Raw genomic sequence first — 26,516 nt, 5'->3', positions numbered from 1 at the left:
CTTTTCCTGCCATTTTCCCCTTTTTACCCCCCTTTTCCTGCCATTTCCCCCCCTTTTCCCACCATTTTCCCGCCATTTCCCCCATTTTCCCGCCATTTCCCCATTTTCCCGCCATTTCCCCCATTTTCCCGCCATTTCCCCCCCTTTTCCCACCATTTCCCCACCATTTTCCCCATTTCCCCACCATTTTCCCCATTTCCCCCCATTTTCCCCCCTTTCCCCCCCATTTTCCCGCCATTTCCCACCATTTCCTCCCATTTCCCCACCATTTCCCCCATTTTCACACCATTTCCCCCCCTTTTCCCACCATTTCCCCACCATTTTCCCCATTTTCCCACCATTTTTGCCCCTTTTCCCCCCATTTTCCCCCCTTTTCCCCCCATTTTTCCACCATTTCCCACCATTTCCCCCATTTTCCCACCATTTCCCCACCATTTCCCCCCCTTTTCCCACCATTTCCCCCATTTTCCCACCATTTTCCCCTTTACCCGCCATTTTTGCCCCATTTCCTCCCCTTTTCCCCCCCCTTTTCACCCCATTTTCCTGCCATTTCCCCCCATTTTCCCGCCATTTCCCCCCTTTCCCACCATTTCCCCACCATTTTCCCCATTTTCCCGCCATTTTTGACCCATTTCCCCCCTTTTCACCCCATTTTCCCACCATTTCCCCCCTTTTCCCACCATTTCCCCCCTTTTCCCGCCATTTTCCCCCCCTTTTCCCGCCATTTCCCCCTTTTCCCGCCATTTTTACCCCATTTCCCCCCCTTTTACCCCCATTTCCCCCCCTTTTCCCCCCATTTTTGGGGTCCCCCCCAATTATTTGCCCCCCTCCCCCATTATTTACCCCCCCTTATTTACCCCCACCCCCTTTTTACCCCCTTTACCCCCCTTTTTACCCCCTCAACCCCCATTTTCCCCCCCTTTACCCCCATTTCCCCCCCTTTTACCCCCATTTCCCCCCCTTTTCCCCCCATTTTTGGGGTCCCCCCCCAATTATTTGCCCCCCCCCCCCCAGACCTGGAGGCGGCGTCGGCGCGGTCGCGGTTGGACGCAGTTCTGCAGGGGCTGGTGGAGCGAGGGGGCAGGTAAGGGGGGCAAATAATGGGGGGGGGGTAAAAAATGGGGCAAAAAGGGGGAAATGGGGGGAAAAAAGGGGGAAATGGGGGTAAAAAGGGGGAAATGGGGGTAAAAGGGGGGAAATGGGGGTAAAAATGGGGAAATGGGGGTAAAAAAGGGGGACATTGGGGTAAAAATGGGGGAATTGGGGGTAAAAAGGGGGAATTGGGGTAAAAAAGGGGGCAAAAAGGGGGAAATGGGGGCAAAAGAGGGGGAAATGGGGGTAAAAAGGGGGAAATGGGGGTAAAAGGGGGGAAATGGGGGTAAAAATGGGGAAATGGGGGTAAAAAAGGGGGACATTGGGGTAAAAATGGGGGAATTGGGGGTAAAAAAATGGGGAAAAGGGGTAAAATAGGGGGAAAGGGGGGTAAAAAATGGGGAATTGGGGTAAAAAAGGGGGGAAATGAGGGTAAAAAGGGGAAAATGGGGGTAAAAAAGGGGGAAATGGGGGTAAAAATGGGGGAATTGGGGGTAAAAATGGGGAAATGGGGGGTAATAAAAGGGGGAAATGGGGGTAAAGAGGGGGAATTGGGGGTAAAAATGAGGGAATTGGGGGTAAAAAAGGGGGAAATGGGGGTAAAAAGGGGGGAAATGGTGGTAAAAAAGGGGGGAATTGGGGGTAAAAATGGGGAATTGGGGGTAAAAAATGGGGAAATGGGGGTAAAAAAGGGGGAAATGGGGTAAAAAGGGAGGAAATGGTGGTAAAAAAGGGGGAAATGGGGGTAAAAATGGGGAATTGGGGGTAAAAATGGGGAATTGGGGGTAAAAAAAGGGGAAATGGGGGTAAAATGGGGGAATTGGGGGTAAAAATGAGGGAAATGGGGGTAAAAAGGGGGAATTGGGGCTAAAATGAGGGAATTGGGGGTAAAAGTGGGAAATGGGGTAAAAAAGGGAGGAAATGGTGGTAAAAAAGGGGGAAATGGGGGTAAAAATGGGGAAATGGGGTAAAAACGGAGGAAATGGTGGTAAAAAAGGGGAAAATGGGGGTAAAAATGGGGGAATTGGGGGTAAAAATGGGGAATTGGGGGTAAAAGTGGGGAATTGGGGGTAAAAAACGGGGAAATGGGGGTAAAAGTGGGGAATTGGGGGTAAAAAACGGGGAAATGGGGGTAAAAGTGGGGAATTGGGGGTAAAAAAGGGGGAAATGGGGGTAAAAAGGGGGAAATGGGGGTAAAAAGGGGGAAAGGGGGGTAAAAAGGGGGGAAATGGGGTTAAAAAGGGGGAAATGGGGGTAAAAAGGGGGTAAAAAGGGGGACATGGGGGGTAAAAAGGGGGAATGGGGGCAAAAAGGGGGGGAAATGAGGCTAAAAAGAAGGAAAATGAGGCAAAAAGGGGGGGAAATGAGGGAAAAAGGGGGGGAAATGAGGGAAAAAAAGGGGGGAAATGAGGGAAAAAGGGGGGGAAATGAGGGAAAAGGGGGGGAAATGAGGGAAAAAGGGGGGAAATGAGGCAAAAAGGGGGGAAATGAGGCAGAAAAGGGGAAACTGAGGGAAAAAGGGGGGAAATGAGGGAAAAAAGGGGGGGAAATGAGGGAAAAAGGGGGGAAATGAGGGGAAAAGGAGGGAAATGAGGGAAAAAGGGGGGAAATGAGGGAAAAAGGGGGGAAATGAGGCAAAAAGGGGGGGAAATGAGGGAAAAAGGGGGGAAATGAGGGGAAAAGGAGGGAAATGAGGGAAAAAGGGGGAAATGAGGCAAAAAGGGGGGGAAATGAGGGAAAAAAGGGGGGAAATGAGGGGAAAAGGAGGGAAATGAGGGAAAAAAGGGGGGGAAATGAGGGAAAAAGGGGGGAAAATGAGGCAAAAAGGGGGGAAATGAGGGAAAAGGGGGGGAAATGAGGCAAAAAGGGGGGAAATGAGGCAAAAAGGGGGGGAAATGAGGGAAAAAGGGGGGAAATGAGGGGAAAAGGAGGGAAATGAGGGAAAAAAGGGGGGGAAATGAGGGAAAAAGGGGGGAAAATGAGGCAAAAAGGGGGGGAAATGAGGCAAAAAGGGGGGAAATGAGGGAAAAAGGGGGGAAATGAGGGAAAAAGGGGGGAAATGAGGCAAAAAGGGGGGAAATGAGGCGGGGGGACCCTGATTTCGGGGTGTCCCCCCCTGTTTTTGGGGCGCAGGGAGGCGGCGGCGGAGGAGGAGGCGGCGAAGGCGCCCGGGGAAGCCGTGAACAAGTAAGGAGGGGGCAGACACCATTTTGGGGTGAAAATACGAGGTTTTGGGGTCCCTGGGGGGGAGGAAAAGGGGGGGACCCCAAGCTTAGGGGGGTGTGGGGGGGGGGCAGGCGTTTTTGATGGAAAACCATAAGTTTTTGGGGTCCTGAGGGGGGGAAAAAGGGGGGGGGACCCTAAAATTAGGGATTTTTGGGGGGGGGAGGCATTTTTGGGGAGAAAACAGGAGGTTTTGGGGGTCCCTTAAAATTAGGGGAGTTGGTGGGGAGGGAGCTCCCAGTTTTGGGGTGAAAATTTGAGGTTTTGGGGTCTTAAACTTGGGGTTCTCCCCCTGCTTGCAGGGAGGCTTTGCCCAGCGCCCCCGGGAAAAGGTGAGAGGGGGACTGGGGGGGACTGGGGGGGATTGGGAGGGACTGGGGGGACTGGGAGGGACTGGGAGGGACTGGGAGGGGACTGGGAGGGGACTGGGAGGGGACTGGGAGGGACTGGGAGGGACTGGGAGGGACTGGGAGGGACTGGGAGGGGACTGGGAGGGGACTGGGAGGGGATTAGGGGGACTGGGAGGGGACTGGGAGGGACTGGGAGGGACTGGGAGGGGACTGGGAGGGACTGGGAGGCACTGGGGGGGACTGGGAGGGGGCTGGGAGGGGACTGGGAGGGGACTGGGAGGGACTGGGAGGGACTGGGAGGGACTGGGAGGGGACTGGGAGGGACTGGGAGGGGACTGGGAGGGACTGGGAGGCACTGGGAGGGACTGGGAGGGACTGGGAGGCACTGGGAGGGACTGGGAGGGACTGGGAGGGACTGGGAGGCACTGGGAGGCACTGGGAGGGACTGGGAGGGGGTAGTTGTTGCTTTGTATTGGTTTATACTGGTACGTACTGGTCCATCCCGAGCTGCGCTGTGGCCTGTGTTTCTCTGTACTGGTTTAAACTGGTTTCTACTGGTCTAAACTGGTTTGTACTGGTCCAAACTGGTTTGTACTGGTCCCAGGCCGCCCCCCCGGCTCCCCCAGCAGCGGAGGAAGAAGCGCCGGGAGGCAGAGGAGGGACCCGAGCCCCACCGGGGGAGTGAGTGGGGGGCTGCCCCATAGATCTGTGGGGCTGGGGGGGGGATCTGTGGGGCCGGGGGGGGATCTGTGGGGCCGGGGGGGGGATCTGTGGGGCTGGGGGGGGGATCTGTGGGGCTGGGGGGGGGGATCTGTGGGGCTGGGGGGGGATCTGTGGGGCTGGGGGGGATCTATGGGGCAGAGGCTCTCGCTATGGGGCAGAGACACCTGCTATGGGGCTGGGAGCAGGATCTATGGGGCAGGGAGCAGGATCTATGGGGCTGGGAGCGGGTTCTATGGGGCAGGGAGCAGGATCTATGGGGCAGAGACTCCTGCTATGGGGCTGGGGGGGGATCTATGGGGCTGGGGGGGATCTATGGGGCTGGGAGCGGATTTTATGGGGCTGGGAGCAGGATCTATGGGGCAGAGGCTCCCGCTATGGGGCTGGGGGGGGGTCTGTGGGGCTGGGGGGGATCTATGGGGCTGGGGGGGGGATCTATGGGGCCGGGGGGGGATCTATGGGGCTGGGAGCAGGATCTATGGGGCTGGGAGCAGGATCTATGGGGCTGGGAGGGGGGATCTATGGGGCCGGGGGGGGGATCTGTGGGGCAGAGGCTCCCTCTATGGGGCTGGGAGCAGGTTCTATGGGGCAGAGTGAAGGTTTTATGGGGCTGGGAGCGGATTCTATGGGGCCGGGGGGGGATCTATGGGGCCGGGGGGGGTCGCTATGGGGCTGGGGGGGTCGCTATGGGGCAGAGGCCCCCCCTGACCCCGCGCCATGGGGCTGCCCCCCAGACACGTACGTGATCAAGCTGTTCGACCGCAGCGTGGAGCTGGGGCAGTTCGCGGAGGGGACCCCCCTGTACCCCGTGTGCCGCGCCTGGATGCGCAACTGCCCCACGGTGCGAGGGGGCGCCCCACAGCCCCCCCCGGCCGCCCCCCCCGAGGTGAGGGGCCTATAGGGGCCTATAGAGACCCATAGGGGGCATAGAGACCCCATAGGGACCCATAGAGACACGTAGAGACCCATAGCGGCCCATAGAGACCCCATAGGGACCCATAGGGGCCCCATAGGGACCCCACAGCCACCCCCGGCCACGCCCCCCCCCGAGGTGAGGGGCCTATAGGGACCTATAGAGACCCATAGGAACCCATAGGGACCCATAGGTGCCCATAGAGACACATAGAGACCCCATAGAGACCCCACAGCCACCCCCGGCGGCGCCCCCCCCCGAGGTGAGGGGCCTATAGAAACCTATAGAGACCCATAGGGCCCCATAGAGACCCCATAGGGACCCCACAGCCACCCCCGACGGTGCCCCCCCCCCGAGGTGAGGGGCCTATAGGGACCTATAGGGGCCTATAGAAACCTATAGAGACCCATAGGGCCCCATAGAGACCCCATAGAGACCCCACAGCCACCCCCGACGGCGCCCACAGCCGAGGTGAGGGACCTATAGGGGCCTATAGAGACCTATAGGGGGCATAGAGACCCCATAGGGACCCCACAGCCACCCCCGGCGGCGCCCCCCCCCGAGGTGAGGGGCCTATAGGGACCTATAGTGACCTATAGAGACCCATAGGGGGCATAGAGACCCCACAGAGACCCCATAAAGACCCCACAGAGACCCCATAGAGACCCCATAGAGACCCATAGAGACCCCACAGAGACCCCATAGAGACCCACAGAGACCCCATAGAGACCCCACAGAGACCCCACAGAGACCCCATAGAGACCCCACAGAGACCCCACAGAGACCCCACAGAGACCCCACAGACCCCACAGAGACCCACAGAGACCCCATAGGGACCCGCAGCCACCTTACCCCTGGAGCTCAGTCTCTATGGGGCAGGAGGGGTCCCTTGGGCCCCGCTATGGGGCAGGGCCCCCTCTCTGACCCCCAAGTGTCCCCCCAACAAGGTGTCCGGGAAGGGCGAAGACGTCTTCGTGCTGCCGCCTCCTGCCCCCCAAGTGCCGCCCCGCGTCCCCTCCCCGCTGGGGCCCGAGGAGGGGCAGCCGCCCCCCGACCAGGTGAGCCCCATAAGTGACCCCCCCTGCCCCATAAGTGACTCCTCTGCCCCATAAGTGACCCCCCCCAGCCCCATAAGTGACCCTCCGTGCCCCATAAGTGACTCCCCCAGCCCCATAAGTGACCCCCCAGCCCCATAAGTGACCCCCCAGCCCCATAAGTGACCCTTTCTGTCTCATAAGTGACTCCTCTGCCCCATAAGTGACCCCCCCTGCCCCATAATTGACGCCCCCAGCCCCATAAGTGACCCCCCCTGCCCCATAAGGGACCCCTCTGCCCCATAAGTGACCCCCCCAGCCCCATAAGTGACTCCCCCAGCCCCATAAGTGACCCCCCCTGCCCCATAAGTGACCCCCCAGCCCCATAAGTGACCCCCCCAGCCCCATAAGTGAGCCCCCCAGCCCTATAAGTGACCCCCAGCCCCATAAGTGACCCCCCCCAGCCCCATAAGTGACCCTCCCAGCCCCATAAGTGACCCCTCTGCCCCGTAAGTGACCCCCCCTGCCCCATAAGTGACTCCCCCAGCCCCATAAGTGACCCCCCCAGCCCCACAAGTGACTCCTCTGCCCCATAAGTGCCCCCCCTGCCCCATAAGTGACCCCCCCAGCCCCACAAGTGCCCCCTGTGCCCCCAGCCCCCGGACCCCCCTCCCTCCCCACGGAGCCTCCTGGGGCGAAACATGGAGCGGTGGCGGAGAGTGAGACAGAGGTGAACGGGGAGCCACTGGGAGCCACTGGGGAGGGATTGAGATGAACTGGGGGGCGCTGGGAGGGGATTGGGGGGCACTGGGAGGCACTGGGAAGGACTGGGAGGGGATTGGGGGGCACTGGAAGGGGGTTGGGGGGCACTGGGAGGGACTGGGAGGGGATTGGGGGGCACTGGGAGGGGGTTGGGGGGCACTGGGAGGGACTGGGAGGGGATTGGGGGGCACTGGGAGGGACTGGGAGGGGGTTGGGGGGCACTGGGAAGGACTGGGAGGGGGTTGGGGGGCGTCGCATTTTTGTGAATGGGCTTAGCCGAGGGGGCGTGGTTTTGACCTTTTTTGTGAATGGGCGAGGGGGGCGTGGCTAGAGGCGGGTTTGTGAATGGGGAGGGGGGCGAGGGGGCGTGGCCTGAGCGGTGACGTCACCCGCAGGTGGCGGGAAGCGGGTCAGCGGCAGCAGCAGCGCTACCGGCCCAGCCTGGGGCTGCTCCGCAGCATCTACGAGAGGCAGTGACCCCCCCCGGACCCCCAGGGACCCCCCAGGGACCCCCCAGGGACCCCCCCGGACCCACAGGGACCCCCCCGGACCCATAAGTGACCCCTAAGGGAGCTCCCAGCCCCATAAGTGACCCCTAATGACCCCTAAGGGAGCTCCCAGACCCATAAGTGACCTCTAATGACCCCTAAGGGAGCTCCCAGCCCCATAAGTGACCCCTAAGGGAGCTCCCAGACCCATAAGTGACCCCTAATGACCCCTAAGGGAGCTCCCAGCCCCACAAGTGACCCCTAAGGGAGCTCCCAGCCCCATAAGTGACCCCTAAGTGACCTTCCAGCCCCCTAAGTGACCCCTAAGGGAGCTCCCAGACCCATAAGTGACCCCTAAGGGAGCTCCCAGCCCCATAAGTGACTCCTAAGTGACCTCCCAGCCCCCTAAGTGACCCCTAAGGGAGCTCCCAGCCCCATAAGTGACCCCTAAGGGAGCTCCCAGACCCCTAAGTGACCCCTAAGGGAGCTCCCAGACCCCTAAGTGACCCCTAAGGGAGCTCCCAGACCCATAAGTGACCCCTAAGGGAGATCCCAGCCCCATAAGTGACCCCTAATGACCCCTAAGGGAGCTCCCGGACCCCTAAGTGACCCCTAATGACCCCTAAGGGAGCTCCCAGCCCCATAAGTGACCCCTAAGGGAGCTCCCAGACCCATAAGTGACCCCGAAGGGAGCTCCCAGACCCATAAGTGACCTCTAATGATCCCTAAGGGAGCTCCCAGCCCCATAAGTGACCCCTAATGACCCCTAAGGGAGCTCCCAGCCCCATAAGTGACCCCTAAGGGAGCTCCCAGCCCCATAAGTGACCCCTAAGGGAGCTCCCAGCCCCATAAGTGACCCCTAAGGGAGCTCCCAGACCCATAAGTGACCCCTAAGTGACCTCCCAGCCCCCTAAGGGAGCTCCCAGCCCCATAAGTGACCCCTAAGGGAGCTCCCAGACCCATAAGTGACCCCTAAGTGGCCTTCCAGACCCCTAAGTGACCCCTAATGATCCCTAAGGGAGCTCCCAGCCCCATAAGTGACCCCTAAGGGAGCTCCCAGCCCCATAAGTGACCCCCAATGACCCCTAAGGAAGCTCCCAGACCCATAAGTGACCCCTAATGACCCCTAAGGGAGCTCCCAGCCCCATAAGTGACCCCCCCGACCCCCCAATAAAGGCCCCGCCCCCACCCCGTGTCACTTATGGGGCTGGGGGGGGGGGGGCAGTTGTGGGGCAGAGCCAAGGACCACGTGACTCGGGGGGCGGGGCCAAAGAGGCTTTAATGGGGGGGAGGAGACCCCAAAACCGAGGGGGGGGGCGGGGCTTGCAGTCACATGACACGATCACGTGATGTCATCCGAGATCCTGGGGGGGGGGGGGGGGGGAGAGAAGAGAAGGAGGGGTCAGACCTATAGAGACCCTATAGAGACCTATAGAGACCCTATAGAGCCCCATAGAGACCCTATAGAGACCCCTTAGTAATTCCTAGTGCCCCATAGGGACCCCATAAAGACCTATAGGGACCCATAATGACCCCGAAGAGGCCTTATAGAGATCCATAGGGACCCACAGCGACCTATAGGCACTCACAGTGCCCCATAGACACCCATAAGGACCCCCCAGAGACCCATCGTGCCCCATAGAGACCCCACAGAGACTTCATAGTGCCCTATAGTGCCCCATAGAGACCTATAGAGTCCCTTTAAAGACTCACAGTGCCCCATAGACACCCCATAGGGACCTATAGAGACCCCTTAAAGACTCATAGTGCCCCACAGACACCCCATGGGGACCTATAGAGACCCCTAAAAGACTCATACTGCCCCATAGTGCCCTATAAAGACCCATAGAGACCCCTTAAAGACTCATAGTGTCCCATAGACACCCCATAGGGACCTATAGAGACCCACAGAGACCCCTTAAAGACTCATAGTGCCCCATAGTGCCCTATAGAAACTCATAGAGACCCCATAAAGACTCATAGTGCCCCATAGACACCCCATAGGGACCTATAGAGACCCCTTAAAGACTCACAGTGCCCCACAGACACCCCATAGGGACCTATAGAGACCCCTTAAAGACTCATAGTGCCCCATAGACACCCCGTAGGGACCTATAGAGACTTCTAAAAGACTCATACTGCCCCATAGTGCCCTATAGAGACCCATAGAGACCTCTTAAAGACTCATAGTGCCCCATAGACACCCCATAGACACCCTATAGAGACCCCTTAAAGACTCATAGTGCCCCATAGACACTCCATAAGGACCTATAGAGACCCCTTAAAGACTCATAGTGCCCCATAGGGACCTATAGAGACCCCCCCACCCCCCTCACCTCTCCTTCTGCAGCGCCGCCATCTTGGAAGGCATTTGGGGGGGGGGGGGCAGCACCTTTTGGGCTCCTTCCTCGCCTTTTGGGGTCCCCGAGGCGGGTTTTGGGGCTCCCCCCGGGTCGAGGGGCGTCCCCCACCCCTTCTTTTGGGTTTTGGGGGGGGGGGGGGGGGTTGGGGTTCAGGGGGTGCCGAGGGGGAGGGTGAAAGCCAGAGCGTCCCCCAGCGCCCCCCACTGCGCCCGGCGGCTCTGGAAGAGCCCGATCCAGGCCCCCAAACCCGCCCCCCACAGGCCCAGCCCCACAGCCGAGCGGCGAACGTCTAGAGGGGAGAAAACAGGGGGTAGGGGGGACCCCAAAACTCTCCTGAACCCCAAAACCCCCCTGTACAATAGCCCCAAACCCACACAGTCCCCCCCGCACCCCAAAATCCACACTGCCCCCCCCCCCCAGCATCCCCACAAGCCAAGCACTAAGGGCCCCATAGATCTACCCCACATCTATGGGGCAGAGGGTTTGGGGGTGAAAAGGGGGGACACAGGGGGGACCCCAAAACCTTCCTGAACCCCAAAACCCCCCTGTACGACCCCCCCAAACCCACACAGTCCCCCCCGCACCCCAAAATCCACACTGCCCCCCCCCCAGCATCCCCATGCACTGGGCTCCCCACAAACCCAGCCCCACATCTATGGGGCAGAGGGATTAAGGAGAAAAGGGGGGACCCGGGGGGGACCCCAAAACCCTCCTGAACCCCAAAACCCCCCTGTACGACCCCCCTAAAACCCACCCAGTCCCCCCCGCACCCCAAAATCCACACTGCCCCCCCAGCATCCCCATGCACGGGGCTCCCCACCAGCCCAGCCCCACAAGCTCAGCCCCACATCTATGGGGCAGAGAGATTAAGGGGGAAAAGGGGGACACGGGGGAGACCCCAAAACCTTCCTGAACCCCAAAACCCCCCTGTACGACCCCCCAAACCCACACAGTCCCCCCCCGCACCCCAAAATCCACACTGCCCCCCCCAGCATCCCCACACCACCATGCACTGAGGGCCCCATATATGCACCCCGTGAGTCTGCCCCACATCTATGGGGCAGAGGGTTTGGGGGTGAAAAGGGGGACACGGGGGGGACCCCAAAACCCTCCTGAACCCCAAAACCCCCCTGTACGACCCCCCTGAACCCACCCAGTCCCCCCTGCACCCCAAAATCCACACTGCCCCCCCCCCAGCATCCCCACAAGCCAAGCACTGAGGGCCCCATAGATCTGCCCCACATCTATGGGGCAGAGAGATTAAGGGGAAAAAGGGGGACACGGGGGGGACCCCAAAACCCTCCTGAACCCCAAAACCCCCCTGTACGACCCCCCCAAACCCACCCAGTCCCCCCCGCACCCCAAAATCCACACTGCCCCCCCCCCAGCATCCCCATGCACTGGGCTCCCCACAAGCTCAGCCCCACAAGCTCAGCCCCACATCTATGGGGCAGAGGGATTAAGAGGAAAAAGGGGGACACGGGGGGGACCCCAAAACCCTCCTGAACCCCAAAACCCCCCTGTACGACCCCCCCAAACCCACACAGTGCCCCCCGCACCCCAAAATCCACACTGCCCCCCCCCCCCCAACCAGCCCAGCCCCACATCTATGGGGCAGAGGGATTAAGGGTGAAAAGGGGGGACCCGGGGGGGACCCCAAAACCCTCCTGAACCCCCAAACCCCCCTGTACAGCCCCCCCCAAAGCCCTCACAGCGCCGGATCAGGTCCTGCTCGCTGTAGGGCGGCTCCACGAAGGCCTCGCGGAAGAACCAGAGGACGTTAACGAGCCACAGGAAAGGCAGCAGGGCGAAGCCCCCTAATTAGAGGGTAATTAACACTCATTAGAGCCCCCCCAAGCCCCTCCTTCCCCCCTCAACCCACAAGCTTCGTAATGAGTGAATGGAACAAACTAGAGAAGCAAAAAAAAGACACTAATTAGCAAAATTAGCCCCCTCGTTAATGCTAATTAACTCCCAATTAGGCCCCCCATGAAGACTAATCAACCCCTAATTAGACCCCCACATAAAACTCCCATTAGACCCACCCTTAACTCTCCAACTAGACCCCAATTAACCCTCAATTAGCCCCAAGAAGACCCCCATGAAGGCTAATTAACCCCCAATTAGGGCCCCCAGTAGCCATCAATGAGACAACTCATTAGCCCCCAATTAGACCCCCAAGTAGGCTTCCATTAAGATTAATTAGCAACCAATTAGACACCCCATTAGCCCCCATTTAGACCCCATAAAGACTAATTAGCCCCCCCATTAAACCCCAAATAAATCACCTCACCAGACCAATCAGACCCACAATTAACCCCTAATTAAAGCCCCCATCAACCCCCAATTAATTCCTAATTAGATGCCCCATCAGACCCCCAATTAGGCCCCCCCATTAAAACTAATTAACTCCCCATTAGATGGCCTATTAGCCCCCAATTAGACCCCCATCAAGCCCCAATTAGACCCCCATTAAAACTAATTAACTCCCAATTAGACACTATTAGCCTCCAATTAGACCCTCATTAACCTATTAGACCCCATTAACCCCCACTAGACCCCCAATTAACCCCCCAATTAACCCCCCCAGTTAATTAACACCCCATAAGTCCCCAGTTAGCCGCCTATCACCACTCTAATTAACCCAAGTCAGACTAATGAACCCTCCTAGTTAACTAATTAACTGCCTTGGGGTCCCTATGGGGTCTCTGTGGGGGCTCTAGGGGGTCCCTATGGGGGCTCTAGGGGGTCCCTATGGGGGCTCTAGGGGGTCCCTATGGGGTCCCTATGGGGTCTCTAGGGGGTCCCTAGGGGGTCCCTAGGGGGTCCCTAGGGGGTCTCTGTGGGGTCTCTATAGATCTCTATGGGGTCTCTATGGGGTCCCTATGGGGGCTCTATAGATCTCTATGGGGTCTCTATGGGTCCCTATGGGGTCTCTGTGGGGTCTCTGTGGGGTCCCTATGGGGGCTCTATAGATCTCTATGGGGTCTCTATGGGTCCCTATGGGGTCTCTATGGGTCCCTATGGGGTCTCTATGGGGTCTCTAGGGGGTCCCTAGGGGGTCTCTGTGGGGTCTCTATAGATCTCTATGGGGTCTCTATGGGGTCCCTATGGGGTCCCTATGGGGGCTCTATAGACCTCTATGGGGTCTCTATGGGTCCCTATGGGGTCTCTATGGGGGCTCTAGGGGGTCTCTAGGGGTCCCTATGTGGTCTCTGTGGGGTCTCTGTGGGGTCTCTGTGGGTCCCTATGGGGGCTCTATAGATCTCTATGGGGTCTCTATGGGGTCTCTATGGGGTCTCTATGGGTCCCTATGGGGGCTCTAGGGGGTCCCTAGGGGGTCTCTATAGATCTCTATGGGGTCTCTATTGATCCCTATGGGGTCTCTATGGGGTCCCTATGGGGGCTCTATAGATCTCTACGGGGTCCCTATGGGTCCCTATGGGGGCTCTATGGGGGCTCTAGGGGGGCTCTAGGGGTCCCTATGGGGTCCCTATAGATCTCTATGGGGTCTCTATGGGGTCTCTATGGGGTCTCTATGGGGGCTCTATGGGGGCTCTATGGGGGCTCTATGGGGGCTCTATGGGTCCCTATGGGGTCTCTATGGGGTCCCTATGGGGTCCCTATGGGGTCCCTATGGGGTCCCTATGGGGTCCCTATGGGGTCTGGGGGGCACTATGGGGTCTCCATGGGTCCCTGTGGGGTCTCTATGGGGCCCCTGTGGGTCCCTATGGGGTGCTCTATAGGGGCGCTATGGGGTGCTCTATAGGGGCGCTATGGGGGGCTCTATAGGGGCGCTATAGGGGCTGTCGGGCACTCACCCAGGTAGTACTTGCGGCAGAGCTGCAGCTTCTCCTCGTTGCTGGCGCGGGAGAGATTCATCTGCAACAGCGACACCCACGGCTGCCCCAGAGGGACCCACAGGGACCCCCAGGACCCAGAGGGACCCCAGAGGGACCCCCAGGGACCCATAGGGACCCCCAGGGACCCCAGAGAGATCCAGTGCCCCATAGAGACCCCATAGAGACCCCACAGAGACCCCACAGAGACCCCATAGACACCCCATAGAGTCCTGTACAGACCCAAAGAGACCCCATAGAGGTCCATACAGACCCATAGAGACCCCACAGAGACCCCACAGAGACTCCATAGTGCCCTATACAGACCCATAGAGACCACATAGGGACCCATAGAGACCCCATAGGGACCCATAGAGCCCTACACAGACCCATAGAGACCCCATAGCGACCCATAGAGACCCCACAGAGCCCTATACAGACCCACAGAGACCCATAGAGACCCCATAGTACCCCATAGAGACCTACAGAGACCCCACAGACCCCATAGCGCCCTATACAGACCCATAGAGACCCCGTAACGACCCACAGAGGCCCATAGCGCACCATAGAGGCCCCATAGAGCCCTATACAGACCCATAGAGACCTCATTGCACCCCATAGAGACCCCATAGAGCCCTATACAGACCCATAGAGGCCCCATAGAGACCCCACAGAGACCCCATAGAGCCCTATACAGACCCACAGAGGCCCCATACAGCCCTATACAGACCCAGAGAGACCCTAGGGCCCTATACAGACCATAGAGACCCCATAGTGCCCCCATAGAGACCCACAGCGCCCCCACAGAGGCCTACACAGACCCATAGAGGCCCCTAGAGACCCCATAGAGCCCTATACAGACCCATAGAGGCCCCTAGAGACCCCATAGAGCCCTATACAGACCCATAGAGGCCCCTAGAGACCCCATAGAGCCCTATACAGACCCATAGCGCCCCATAGAGACCCTATAGAGGCGCCCCCCACCCCCAAGCGCCGCCGCTACCTCGCCTCCTTCTTCCCCCTCTCCCCGCCGCTTCCGGTTCCTCCGCCACTTCCGGGTCCGGCACTTCCGGTCGCGGGGGACGCTGGGAGCCGCCCCCCCCCCCCCGTCACCATTTTCCCTTTAACCCCCCCAAATCGCCTCGGAGACCCCCAAATCCGGGTCTTTCACCCCCCAAAAGTGCTTTTTACCCCTAAAATCGCTGCTTTTTACCCATAAAGCACCTTTTCTTACCCCCAAAATCCATTTTTTTACCCCCAAGGGGCCATTTTCCCCCCCAAATCCCCCTTTTCCCCCCCCCAAATCCCCCTTTTCCCCCCCAAATCCCCCTTTTCCCCCCCCAAATCCCCCCTTTTCCCCCCCAAATCCCCCTTTCCCCCCCCAAATCCCCCTTTTCCCCCCCAAATCCCCCTTTTCCCCCCCCAAATCCCCTTTTCCCCCCCAAATCCCCCTTTTCCCCCCCAAATCCCCCTTTTCCCCCCCAAATCCCCCTTTTTTCCCCCCCCAAATCCCCCTTTTTTCCCCCCCCAAATCCCCTTTTCCCCCCCAAATCCCCCTTTTTTCCCCCCCAAATCCCCCTTTTTTCCCCCCCAATCCCCCTTTTCCCCCCCCAAATCCCCCTTTTTTACCCCCAAAATCCCCCTGGGAGGTGGGGACCTCAGGGATGGGGCCATCAGGGAGGGTTGGGGACATCAAAGAGGGTTGGAGACATCAAGGATGGGGACATCAAGGAGGGTTGGGGACATCATGGAAGGTTGGGGACATCGAGGATGGAGACATCAAAGAGGGTTGGAGACACCAAGGTTGGAGACACCAGGGTTGGGGACATCAGGGAGGGTTGGGGACATCAAAGAGGGTTGGGGACATCAAGGTTGTCCCATCATATCAAGGATGGGGACATCAAAGAGGGTTGGGGACACCAAGGATGGGGACATCGAGGTTGGGGACCTCAGGGATGGGGCCATCAGGGAGGGTTGGGGACACCAAGGAAGGTTGGAGACATCAAGGATGGAGACACCAAGGAGAGTTGGGGACATCAGGGAAGGTTGGGGACATCAAGGATGGAGACATCAAGGATGGAGACATCAAGGATGGAGACACCAAGGAGGGTTGGGGACATTGAAGAGGGTTGGGGACATCATGGAAGGTTGGGGACATCATGGAAGGTTGGGGACATCATATCAAGGATGGGGCCATCAGGGAGAGTTGGGGACACCAAGGATGGGGCCATCAAGGAGGGTTGGGGACATCAAGGATGGGGCCATCAAGGAGGGTTGGGGACATCAAGGATGGGGCCATCAAGGAGGGTTGGGGACATCAGGGAGGGTTGGGGACACCAAGAATGGGGACATCGAGGTTGGGACCTCAGGGATGGGGCCATCAAGGAGGGTTGGGGACCTCAAAGAGGGTTGGGGACATCAGGGATGGAGACACCAAGGTTGGGGACCTCAAGGATGGGGCCATCAGGGAAGGTTGGGGCCATCATGGAGGGTTGGGGCCACCAGGGAGGGGCCCCCAAGGACGAGGCCGCGTTGTCCCAACCGGGGGGTCCATCCCCCCCGTCTTTATTGTGGCCGAAGCCACCTTGTCCCCAACCCCCGACGTCCCCAACCGCCCTCCCCCCACCCCCCCCAAAAAAAAAAATGGCCCCGAAACAAGGTGGGGGGGGACGACGAGGCCTCCTGAAGGTCCCCAGCGTCCGGTTCCTCCCCCCCGAGGGGTGGTTGGAGGCATCTCCCGGGCTTCCAGGAGGCTCCTCGGTGTCCAACACCCCGTGGTCCAGCGCTTCCCGCAAGGTCCAGGGCCTTGGAGGCATCTCCAGGGCTTCCAGGAGGCATCTCAAGGGCCTTGGAGGCATCTCCAGGGCTTCCAGGAGGCATCTCAGGGCCTTGGAGGCATCTCCAGGGCTTCCAGGAGGCACCTCAGGGCCTTGGAGGCATCTCCAGGGCTTCCAGGAGGCATCTCAGGGCCTTGATGGCATCTCAAGGGCTTCCAGGAGGCATCTCAGGGCCTTGATGGCATCTCAAGGGCTTCCAGGAGGCATCTCAGGGCCTTGATGGCATCTCAAGGGCTTCCAGGAGGCATCTCAAGGGCCTTGGAGGCATCTCAAGGGCTTCCAGGAGCATCTCAAGGGCCTTGATGGCACCTCCAGGGCTTCCAGGAGCATCTCCAGGGCTTCCAGGAGGCATCTGAGGGCCTTGAAGGCACCTCCAGGGCTTCCAGGAGCACCTCAGGGCCTTGAAGGCACCTCCAGGGCTTGCAGATCTCCCTTCTAGAGCTTCTAGATCTAAATGATCTAGTGGTCTAAATGACCACTGACCCCTCCCAACCCTTGAAGGCATCTCCAGAGCTTCCAAATCTCCCTCTAAACCACCCCTAGGAGGCTCCCAAGCCCCGAAGAGCCCTCCAACCCTTCCAGATCTCCTTGAAGGCATCTCCAGAACTTCCAAATCTCCATCTAAACAACCCCTAGGTCACTCCCAACCCTTGAAGACATCTCCAGAGCTTCCAGATCTCCATTTCAACCACCCCTAGGAGGCTCCCAAGCCCTGAAGATGCCTCCAACCCTTCCATATCTCCTTGAAGGCATCTCCAGACCTTCCATATCTCCTTGAAGATGCCTCCAACCCTTCCATATCTCCTTGAAGGCATCTCCAGACCTTCCAGATCTCCTTGAAGATGCCTCCAACCCTTCCAGATCTCCTTGAAGGCATCTCCAGACCTTCCATATCTCCTTGAAGATGCCTCCAACCCTTCCAGATCTCCTTGAAGGCATCTCCAGACCTTCCATCTCTCCCTCTAAACCCCCCCTAGGAGGCTCCCAAGCCCCGAAGACCCCTCCAACCCTTCCATATCTCCTTGAAGACACCTCCAACCCTTCCATATCTCCATTTAAACCATCCCTAGGTCACTCCCAACCCTTGAAGGCATCTCCAGAGCTTCCAGATCTCCCTCTAAACCCCCCCTAGGAGGCTCCCAAGCCCCGAAGACCCCTCCAACCCTTCCATATCTCCTTGAAGGCATCTCCAGAGCTTCCATATCTCCTTGAAGGCATCTCCAGACCTTCCATCTCTCCCTCTAAACCACCCCTAGGAGGCTCCCAAGCCCCGAAGACCCCTCCAACCCTTCCATATCTCCTTGAAGGCATCTCCAGACCTTCCATATCTCCTTGATGGCATCTCCAGACCTTCCAGATCTCCCTCTAAACCCCCCCTAGGAGGCTCCCAAGCCCCAAAGACCCCTCCAACCCTTCAATATCTCCTTGAAGACCCCTCCAACCCTTCCATATCTCCTTGAAGACCCCTCCAACCCTTCCATATCTCCTTGAAGACACCTCCAACCCTTCCAGATCTCCCTCTAAACAACCACTAGGTCACTCCCAACTCTTGAAGGCATCTCCAGAGCTTCCATCTCTCCATTTAAACCCCCCCTAGGAGGCTCCCAAGCCCCGAAGACCCCTCCAACCCTTCCAGATCTCCTTGAAGGCATCTCCAGACCTTCCATCTCTCCACTTAAACCACCCCCAGGAGGCTCCCAAGCCCCGAAGAGCCCTCCAGACCTTCCATATCTCCTTGAAGACACCTCCAAACCTTCCAAATCTCTCTCTAAACCACCCCTAGGAGGCTCCCAAGCCCCGGAGACCCCTCCAACCCTTCCAGATCTCCTTGAAGACCCCTCCAACCCTTCCATATCTCCTTGAAGGCACCTCCAGACCTTCCAAATCTCTCTCTAAACCCCCACTAGGAGGCTCCCAAGCCCCGAAGAGCCCTCCAACCCTTCCATATCTCCTTGAAGGCACCTCCAGACCTTCCATATCTCCTTGAAGACACCTCCAACCCTTCCATATCTCCATTTAAACCATCCCTAGGTCACTCCCAACCCTTGAAGGCATCTCCAGAGCTTCCAGATCTCCCTCTAAACCCCCCCTAGGAGGCTGCCAAGCCCCGAAGAGCCCTCCAACCCTTCCAGATCTCCTTGAAGACACCTCCAACCCTTCCAAATCTCCATCTAAACAACCACTAGGTCACTCTCAACCCTTGAAGGCATCTCCAGAGCTTCCAGATCTCCCTCTAAACCAGCCTTAGGAGGCTCCCAAGCCCCGGAGACCCCTCCAACCCTTCCATATCTCCTTGAAGGCATCTCCAGACCTTCCATCTCTCCCTCTAAACCACCCCTAGGAGGCTCCCAAGCCCCGAAGACCCCTCCAACCCTTCCATATCTCCTTGAAGGCATCTCCAGACCTTCCATATCTCCTTGAAGGCATCTCCAGAGCTTCCAGATCTCCATTTAAACAACCCCTAGGAGGCTCCCAAGCCCCGAAGATCCCTCCAACCCTTCCCGATCTCCTTGAAGGCATCTCCAGACCTTCCATCTCTCCATTTAAACCACCCCTAGGAGGCTCCCAAGCCCCGAAGAGCCCTCCAACCCTTCCATATCTCCCTGAAGACCCCTCCAACCCTTCCATATCTCCTTGAAGGCATCTCCAGACCTTCCATCTCTCCCTATAAACCCCCCCTAGGAGGCTCCCAAGCCCCGAAGACCCCTCCAACCCTTCCATATCTCCTTGAAGGCATCTCCAGACCTTCCAGATCTCCTTGAAGACCCCTCCAACCCTTCCAGATCTCCTTGAAGGCATCTCCAGAGCTTCCAAATCTCCATCTAAACAACCACTAGGTCACTTCCAACCCTTGAAGGCATCTCCAGAGCTTCCATCTCTCCCTCTAAACCCCGCCTAGGAGGCTCCCAAGCCCCGAAGAGCCCTCCAACCCTTCCATATCTCCTTGAAGGCACCTCCAGACCTTCCAAATCTCTCTCTAAACCCCCCCTAGGAGGCTCCCAAGCCCCAAAGAGCCCTCCAACCCTTCCATATCTCCTTGAAGGCACCTCCAAACCTTCCAAATCTCCCTCTAAACCCCCCCTAGGAGGCTCCCAAGCCCCGAAGAGCCCTCCAACCCTTCCATATCTCCTTGAAGACACCTCCAACCCTTCCAAATCTCCCTCTAAACAACCCCTAGGAGGCTCCCAACCCTTGAAGGCATCTCCAGACCTTCCATCTCTCCATTTAAACCACCCCTAGGAGGCTCCCAAGCCCCGAAGACCCCTCCAACCCTTCCATATCTCCTTGAAGGCATCTCCAGACCTTCCATCTCTCCCTCTAAACCCCCCCTAGGAGGCTCCCAAGCCCCGAAGAGCCCTCCAACCCTTCCATATCTCCTTGAAGACACCTCCAAACCTTCCAAATCTCCCTCTAAACGACCCCTAGGTCACTCCCAGCCCTTGAAGGCATCTCCAGAGCTTCCAAATCTCCCTCTAAACCCCCCCAGGAGGCTCCCAAGCCCCGAAGACCCCTCCAACCTTTCCATATCTCCTTGAAGGCATCTCCAGAGCTTCCAAATCTCCATCTAAACAACCACTAGGTCACTCCCAACTCTTGAAGGCATCTCCAGAGCTTCCATCTCTCCCTCTAAACCCCCCCTAGGAGGCTCCCAAGCCCCGAAGAGCCCTCCAACCCTTCCATATCTCCTTGAAGGCATCTCCAGAGCTTCCATATCTCCTTGAAGGCATCTCCAGAGCTTCCAGATCTCCCTCTAAACCCCCCCTAGGAGGCTCCCAAGCCCCGAAGACCCCTCCAACCCTTCCATATCTCCTTGAAGGCATCTCCAGACCTTCCATATCTCCCTCTAAACCCCCCCTAGGAGGCTCCCAAGCCCCGAAGACCCCTCCAACCCTTCCATATCTCCTTGAAGACACCTCCAACCCTTCCAGATCTCCATCTAAACGACCACTAGGTCGCTTCCAACCCTTGAAGGCATCTCCAGACCTTCCATCTCTCCCTCTAAACCCCCCCTAGGAGGCTCCCAAGCCCCGAAGACCCCTCCAGACCTTCCATATCTCCTTGAAGGCACCTCCAACCCTTCCATATCTCCTTGAAGGCATCTCCAGACCTTCCATATCTCCTTGAAGACACCTCCAACCCTTCCATATCTCCTTGAAGGCATCTCCAGACCTTCCATATCTCCTTGAAGACCCCTCCAACCCTTCGCGCTCTCCCTCCCGGAGGCCCCCCGGGAGCCGCGCGGGGCGGGGCGGGCCCGGCCCGGTCCGTCTCTAGTTGAGGAAGCGTCGGCAGCGCTTGGCGCCGCAGTTGCAGGGCAGCTTGGCGGCGGGCTCCTCGATGGGGAACTTGTAGTCGTAGGTGAGCTCCTCGCCGCGGGCGATGCGGCGCAGGGCGAAGATGACGATGCGCTTGTGGCCCTCGGCGTGGATGACCCGCGAGTAGCAGTTGGGCTCGCACGAGTGGTTGATGAAGCGGGCGGCGCTGCCGTGCATGGTGGCGTCCACCACCTCGGCCTCGTCGATGCGGAACATGTAGCAGCCGATGCCCTGAGGGGACAACCCGGAGGAGATGAGGAGATCATGGAGGGGTGAGGAGATCATCAAGGGTTTAGGAAGGACATCAAGGGATGAGGAGATCGGGGAGGGGTGAGGAGGTCATGGAGGGTTGAGGAGATGAGAGAGGGATGGAGGCATCACCAAGGGTTGAGGAGATCAGGGAGGGTTGAGGAGGTCATGGAGGGTTGAGGAGGTCATGGAGGGTTGAGGAGATGAGAGAGGGATGGAGGCATCACTAAGGGTTGAGGAGATCATGGAGGGTTGAGGAGATCGTGGAGGGTTTAGGAAGAACATCAAGGGATGAGGAGATCATGGAGGGTTGAGGAGATCGTGGAGGGTTTAGGAAGAACATCAAGGGATGAGGAGATCATGGAGGGTTGAGGAGATCATGGAGGGTTGAGGAAGAACATCAAGGGATGAGGAGATCATGGAGGGTTGAGGAGATCATGGAGGGTTGAGGAAGAACATCAAGGGATGAGGAGATCATGGAGGGTTGAGGAGATCAAGGTGGGATGAGGAGATCGGGGAGGGGTGAGGAGATCGGGGAGGGGTGAGGAGGTCGTGGAGGGACGAGGAGGTCGTGGAGGGACGAGGAGGTCGTGGAGGGACGAGGAGATCAGGGAGGGGTGGAGGCATCTCCAAGGGTTGTGGAGATCATGGAGGGATGAGGAGATCATGGAGGGTTGAGGAGATCGTGGAGGGACGAGGAGATCGTGGAGGGATGGAGGCATCACCAAGGGTTGAGGAGGTCATGGAGGGGTGAGGAGATCATGGAGGGGTGAGGAGATCGTGGAGGGTTGAGGAGATCGTGGAGGGATGGAGGAATCAACAAGGGTTGAGGAGATCATGGAGGGTTGAGGAGATGAGGGAGGGATGGAGGCATCATGGAGGGTTGAGGAGATCATGGAAGGATCAGGAGATCATGGAGGGATGGAGGCATCATCAAGGGTTGAGGAGATCATGGAAGGATCAGGAGATCATGGAGGGATGGAGGCATCATCAAGGGTTGAGGAGATCATGGAAGGATCAGGAGATCATGGAGGGATGGAGGCATCATCAAGGGTTTAGGAAAGACATCAAGGGATGAGGAGATCGTGGAGGGTTGAGGAGATCGTGGAGGGTTGAGGAGATCGTGGAGGGTTGAGGAGATCGTGGAGGGTTGAGGAGATCGTGGAGGGATGAGGAGATCGTGGAGGGATGAGGAGATCGTGGAGGGGTGAGGAGATCGTGGAGGGGTGAGGAGATCGTGGAGGGGTGAGGAGATCGTGGAGGGGTGAGGAGATCGTGGAGGGGTGAGGAGATCGTGGAGGGGTGAGGAGATCGGGGAGGGGTGAGGAGATCGGGGAGGGGTGAGGAGATGAGGGAGGGATGGAGGCATCATCAAGGGTTTAGGAAGGACATCAAGGGATGAGGAGATCGTGGAGGGTTGAGGAGATCATGGAGGGATGGAGGCATCACCAAGGGTTGTGGAGATCAAGGAGGGATGAGGAGATCATGGAGGGGTGAGGAGATCGTGGAGGGATCAGGAGATGAGGGAGGGATGGAGGCATCATCAAGGGTTTAGGAAGGACATCAAGGGATGAGGAGATCATGGAGGGATGAGGAGATCGTGGAGGGACGAGGAGATCGTGGAGGGACGAGGAGATCGTGGAGGGACGAGGAGATCGTGGAGGGACGAGGAGATCGTGGAGGGACGAGGAGATCGTGGAGGGATGGAGGCATCTCCAAGGGTTGAGGAGATCATGGAGGGTTGAGGAGATCGTGGAGGGACGAGGAGATCGTGGAGGGACGAGGAGATCGTGGAGGGACGAGGAGATCGTGGAGGGACGAGGAGATCGTGGAGGGACGAGGAGATCGGGGAGGGACGAGGAGATCGGGGAGGGACGAGGAGATCGGGGAGGGACGAGGAGATCGGGGAGGGACGAGGAGATCGGGGAGGGATGGAGGCATCATCAAGGGTTTAGGAAGGACATCAAGGGATGAGGAGATCGTGGAGGGGTGAGGAGGTCAGGGAGGGGTGGAGGCATCTCCAAGGGTTGAGGAGATCAGGGAGGGATGAGGAGATCGGGGAGGGATGAGATGATGATGGAGGGATGGAGGCATCAGGGAGGGTTGAGGAGATCAAGGTGGGGTGGAGGCATCACCAAGGGTTGAGGAGATCGTGGAGGGATGAGGAGATCAGGGAGGGATGGAGGCATCACCAAGGGTTGTGGAGATCATGGAGGGGTGAGGAGATCATGGAGGGATGAGGAGATCGTGGAGGGACGAGGAGATCGTGGAGGGACGAGGAGATCGTGGAGGGACGAGGAGATCGTGGAGGGACGAGGAGATCGTGGAGGGACGAGGAGATCGTGGAGGGACGAGGAGATCAGGGAGGGATGGAGGCATCATCAAGGGTTTAGGAAGGACATCAAGGGATGAGGAGATCGTGGAGGGGTGAGGAGATCGTGGAGGGGTGAGGAGATCGTGGAGGGGTGAGGAGATGAGGGAGGGATGGAGGCATCATCAAGGGTTTAGGAAGGACATCAAGGGATGAGGAGATCGTGGAGGGTTGAGGAGGTCATGGAGGGGTGAGGAGATCGTGGAGGGTTTAGGAAGAACATCAAGGGATGAGGAGATCATGGAGGGTTGAGGAGATCGTGGAGGGATGGAGGCATCACCAAGGGTTGTGGAGATCAAGGAGGGATGAGGAGATCATGGAGGGGTGAGGAGATCGTGGAAGGATCAGGAGATGAGGGAGGGATGGAGGCATCATCAAGGGTTTAGGAAGGACATCAAGGGATGAGGAGATCATGGAGGGATGAGGAGATCGTGGAGGGATGGAGGCATCTCCAAGGGTTTAGGAAGGACATCAAGGGATGAGGAGATCGTGGAGGGGTGAGGAGGTCGTGGAGGGATGAGGAGATCGTGGAGGGATGAGGAGATCGTGGAGGGATGAGGAGATCGTGGAGGGATGAGGAGATCGTGGAGGGATGAGGAGATCGTGGAGGGATGAGGAGATGAGGGAGGGATGGAGGCATCACCAAGGGTTTAGGAAGGACATCAAGGGATGAGGAGATCGTGGAGGGGTGAGGAGATCGTGGAGGGATGAGGAGATCGTGGAGGGGTGCGGAGATCGTGGAGGGGTGCGGAGATCGTGGAGGGGTGCGGAGATCGTGGAGGGATGAGGAGATCGTGGAGGGATGAGGAGATCGTGGAGGGATGAGGAGATGAGGGAGGGATGGAGGCATCACCAAGGGTTTAGGAAGGACATCAAGGGATGAGGAGATCGTGGAGGGGTGAGGAGATCGTGGAGGGGTGAGGAGATCGTGGAGGGATGAGGAGATCGTGGAGGGATGAGGAGATCGTGGAGGGATGAGGAGATCATGGAGGGGTGGAGGCATCTCCAAGGGTTGAGGAGATCTGGGAGGGTTGAAGAGATCGGGGAGGGATGAGGAGATTGGGAAGGGATGAGGAGATGATGGAGGGATGGAGGCATCAGGGAGGGTTGAGGAGATCAAGGTGGGGTGGAGGCATCACCAAGGGTTGAGGAGATCGTGGAGGGATGAGGAGATCATGGAGGGGTGAGGAGATCATGGAGGGGTGAGGAGATCATGGAGGGATGGAGGCATCACCAAGGGTTGAGGAGGTCATGGAGGGGTGAGGAGGTCATGGAGGGGTGAGGAGATCAAGGAGGGATGAGGAGATCATGGAAGGATCAGGAGATGAGGGAGGGATGGAGGCATCATCAAGGGTTTAGGAAGGACATCAAGGGATGAGGAGATCGTGGAGGGACGAGGAGCTCGTGGAGGGTTGAGGAGATCGTGGAGGGATGGAACCATCAGGGAAGGTTGAGGAGCTCATGGAGGGTTGAGGAGCTCGTGGAGGCATCTCGGAGGCTTCCAGAAGGCCTCAACCACGGGGTTGGCGCCTCCTCCGAAGCCCCCCAGATGCCTCCAGGGCACCGTAGAACCTCAGGGCCCCCCCCACAGGTCCCCCACGTCCCCCCCAGGTCCCCGAGGTGCCCCCCAGGTCCCCCCCGAGGCCCCCCCAGGGGCCACCTTGCTGTCGTAGAACTTCTCCCTCTTGTCGGTGAGGACGGAGCGGACGACGATGCCCGAGTACTCGATGACCATCTCGCCCGCCTCGATGGGCCGCTTGCAGAAGAGCCCCCGCCCGTGGATCGACGACCTGCACACCCGGCGCTCAGCCCAACGGCACCTCCCGGGGCCCACCAGGGCCCACCAGGACCTCAAAGAACCTCCCGGCACCTCCCAGGGCCCACCAGGACCTCCCGGGACCTCCCAGTGTCCCACCAGCTCCTCCAAGAACCTCAAAGAACCTCCCAGAACCTCCCAGGACCCACCAGCTCCTCCAAGAACCTCCCAGTGCCCACCAGCTCCTCAAAGAACCTCAAAGAACCTCCCAGTGTCCTCCAGTTCCCTCTAGAACCTCCCAGTTCCTCAAAGAACCTCAAAGAACCTCAAAGAACCTCAAAGAACCTCAAAGAACCTCAAAGAACCTCCCAGTGGCCCACCAGCTCCTCGAAGAACCTCCCAGTGTCCCCCAGTTTCCTCCAGAACCTCCCAGAACCTCCCGGTGTCCCCCAGCTCCTCCAAGAACCTCCAAGAACCTCCCAGTGTCCTCCAGTTCCTCCTAGAAGCTCCCAGGACCTCCCAGTGTCCCACCAGCTCCTCAAAGAACCTCCCAGAACCTCCCAGTGTCCACCAGCTCCTCAAAGAACCTCCAAGAACCTCCCAGGACCTCCCAGGACCCACCAGCTCCTCCAAGAACCTCCCAGTCCCTCCCAGTTCCTCCTAGAAGCTCCCAGGACCTCCAGGGCCCACCAGCTCCTCAAAGAACCTCCCAGAACCTCCCAGTGTCCTCCAGTTCCTCCTAGAAGCTCCCAGAACCTCCAGTGGCCCACCAGCTCCTCGAAGAACCTCCCAGTGGCCCCCAGCTCCCTCTAGAACCTCCCAGTGTCCCCCAGTTCCTCTAAGAACCTCCCAGAACCTCCCAGTGTCCCCCAACTCCTCAAAGAACCTCCCAGTGTCCTCCAGTTCCCTCTAGAAGCTCCCAGGACCTCCCAGTGTCCCCCAGTTCCTCCAAGAACCTCAAAGAACCTCCCAGGGCCCACCAGTTCCTCCAAGAACTTTCTAGAACCTCCCAGTGTCCCCCAGTCCCTCCCAGTTCCTCCCAGAACCTTCTAGAACCCTCCTAGAACCTCCCAGTGTCCCCCAGTTCCTCCCAGTGCCCCCCAGTCCCTCCCAGAACCTTCTAGAACCTCCCAGTTCCTCCCAGTGTCCCCCAGTTCCTCCCCGTGTCCCCCACTCCCTCCAAGAACCTTCTAGAACCTCCCA

The 26,516-nt window shown here is 58.6% G+C and overlaps 3 protein-coding genes across 3 annotated transcripts; 1 reads left to right on the top strand and 2 right to left on the bottom strand.

The window, feature by feature from the left end:
- Positions 1-1,014: 1,014 nt before the first annotated feature.
- LIN37 (lin-37 DREAM MuvB core complex component) lies at positions 1,015-8,770 on the top strand (the record flags this gene model as incomplete). Its single annotated transcript, XM_069883156.1, has 8 exons — positions 1,015-1,084; positions 3,226-3,279; positions 3,618-3,647; positions 4,270-4,346; positions 5,120-5,271; positions 6,246-6,356; positions 6,989-7,062; positions 7,490-8,770. Coding segments are annotated over 8 exons (650 nt in total), but the record flags the coding sequence as incomplete, so codon positions are not given.
- A 72-nt stretch (positions 8,771-8,842) lies between these two features.
- PSENEN (presenilin enhancer, gamma-secretase subunit) lies at positions 8,843-14,836 on the bottom strand. Its single transcript, XM_069883158.1, has 5 exons — positions 14,788-14,836; positions 13,767-13,827; positions 11,658-11,762; positions 9,919-10,234; positions 8,843-8,946 (listed from the first exon to the last, which is right to left on the bottom strand). The coding sequence occupies exons 2-4, from the start codon at positions 13,825-13,827 to the stop codon at positions 10,095-10,097; spliced, it is 306 nt and encodes a 101-aa protein (XP_069739259.1). The 5' UTR covers positions 14,788-14,836; the 3' UTR covers positions 8,843-8,946; positions 9,919-10,094.
- A 5,674-nt stretch (positions 14,837-20,510) lies between these two features.
- On the bottom strand, positions 20,511-25,378 carry LOC138735250 (histone-lysine N-methyltransferase 2B-like). The gene is made up of 2 exons (XM_069883157.1): positions 25,218-25,378; positions 20,511-21,168 (listed from the first exon to the last, which is right to left on the bottom strand). The coding sequence occupies exons 1-2, from the start codon at positions 25,290-25,292 to the stop codon at positions 20,893-20,895; spliced, it is 351 nt and encodes a 116-aa protein (XP_069739258.1). The 5' UTR covers positions 25,293-25,378; the 3' UTR covers positions 20,511-20,892.
- Between the last annotated feature and the right edge of the window lie 1,138 nt (positions 25,379-26,516).

This window comes from Phaenicophaeus curvirostris, unplaced genomic scaffold (assembly GCF_032191515.1).
Source record: "Phaenicophaeus curvirostris isolate KB17595 unplaced genomic scaffold, BPBGC_Pcur_1.0 scaffold_626, whole genome shotgun sequence".
NCBI classification, from domain to species: domain Eukaryota; kingdom Metazoa; phylum Chordata; class Aves; order Cuculiformes; family Cuculidae; genus Phaenicophaeus; species Phaenicophaeus curvirostris.
Note: the sequence above shows the minus strand (reverse complement) of the source record. Positions and strands in the feature narration are given on the sequence as shown.

What these genes read in the sequence shown, in the direction of transcription:
- PSENEN (XM_069883158.1), bottom strand. Translation starts at nt 13,827, where the DNA reads ATGAATCTCTCCCGCGCCAGCAACGAGGAGAAGCTGCAGCTCTGCCGC. An exon ending in CTGCCGCAAGTACTACCTGG is followed by an intron (nt 11,763 to 13,766) that starts GTGAGTGCCCGA and finishes CCCTCTAATTAG; the next exon opens with GGGGCTTCGCCCTGCTGCCT. An exon ending in GCAGGACCTGATCCGGCGCT is followed by an intron (nt 10,235 to 11,657) that starts GTGAGGGCTTTG and finishes TCTCCCCTCTAG; the next exon opens with ACGTTCGCCGCTCGGCTGTG.
- LOC138735250 (XM_069883157.1), bottom strand. Translation starts at nt 25,292, where the DNA reads ATGGTCATCGAGTACTCGGGCATCGTCGTCCGCTCCGTCCTCACCGAC. An exon ending in AGAAGTTCTACGACAGCAAG is followed by an intron (nt 21,169 to 25,217) that starts GTGGCCCCTGGG and finishes TTGTCCCCTCAG; the next exon opens with GGCATCGGCTGCTACATGTT.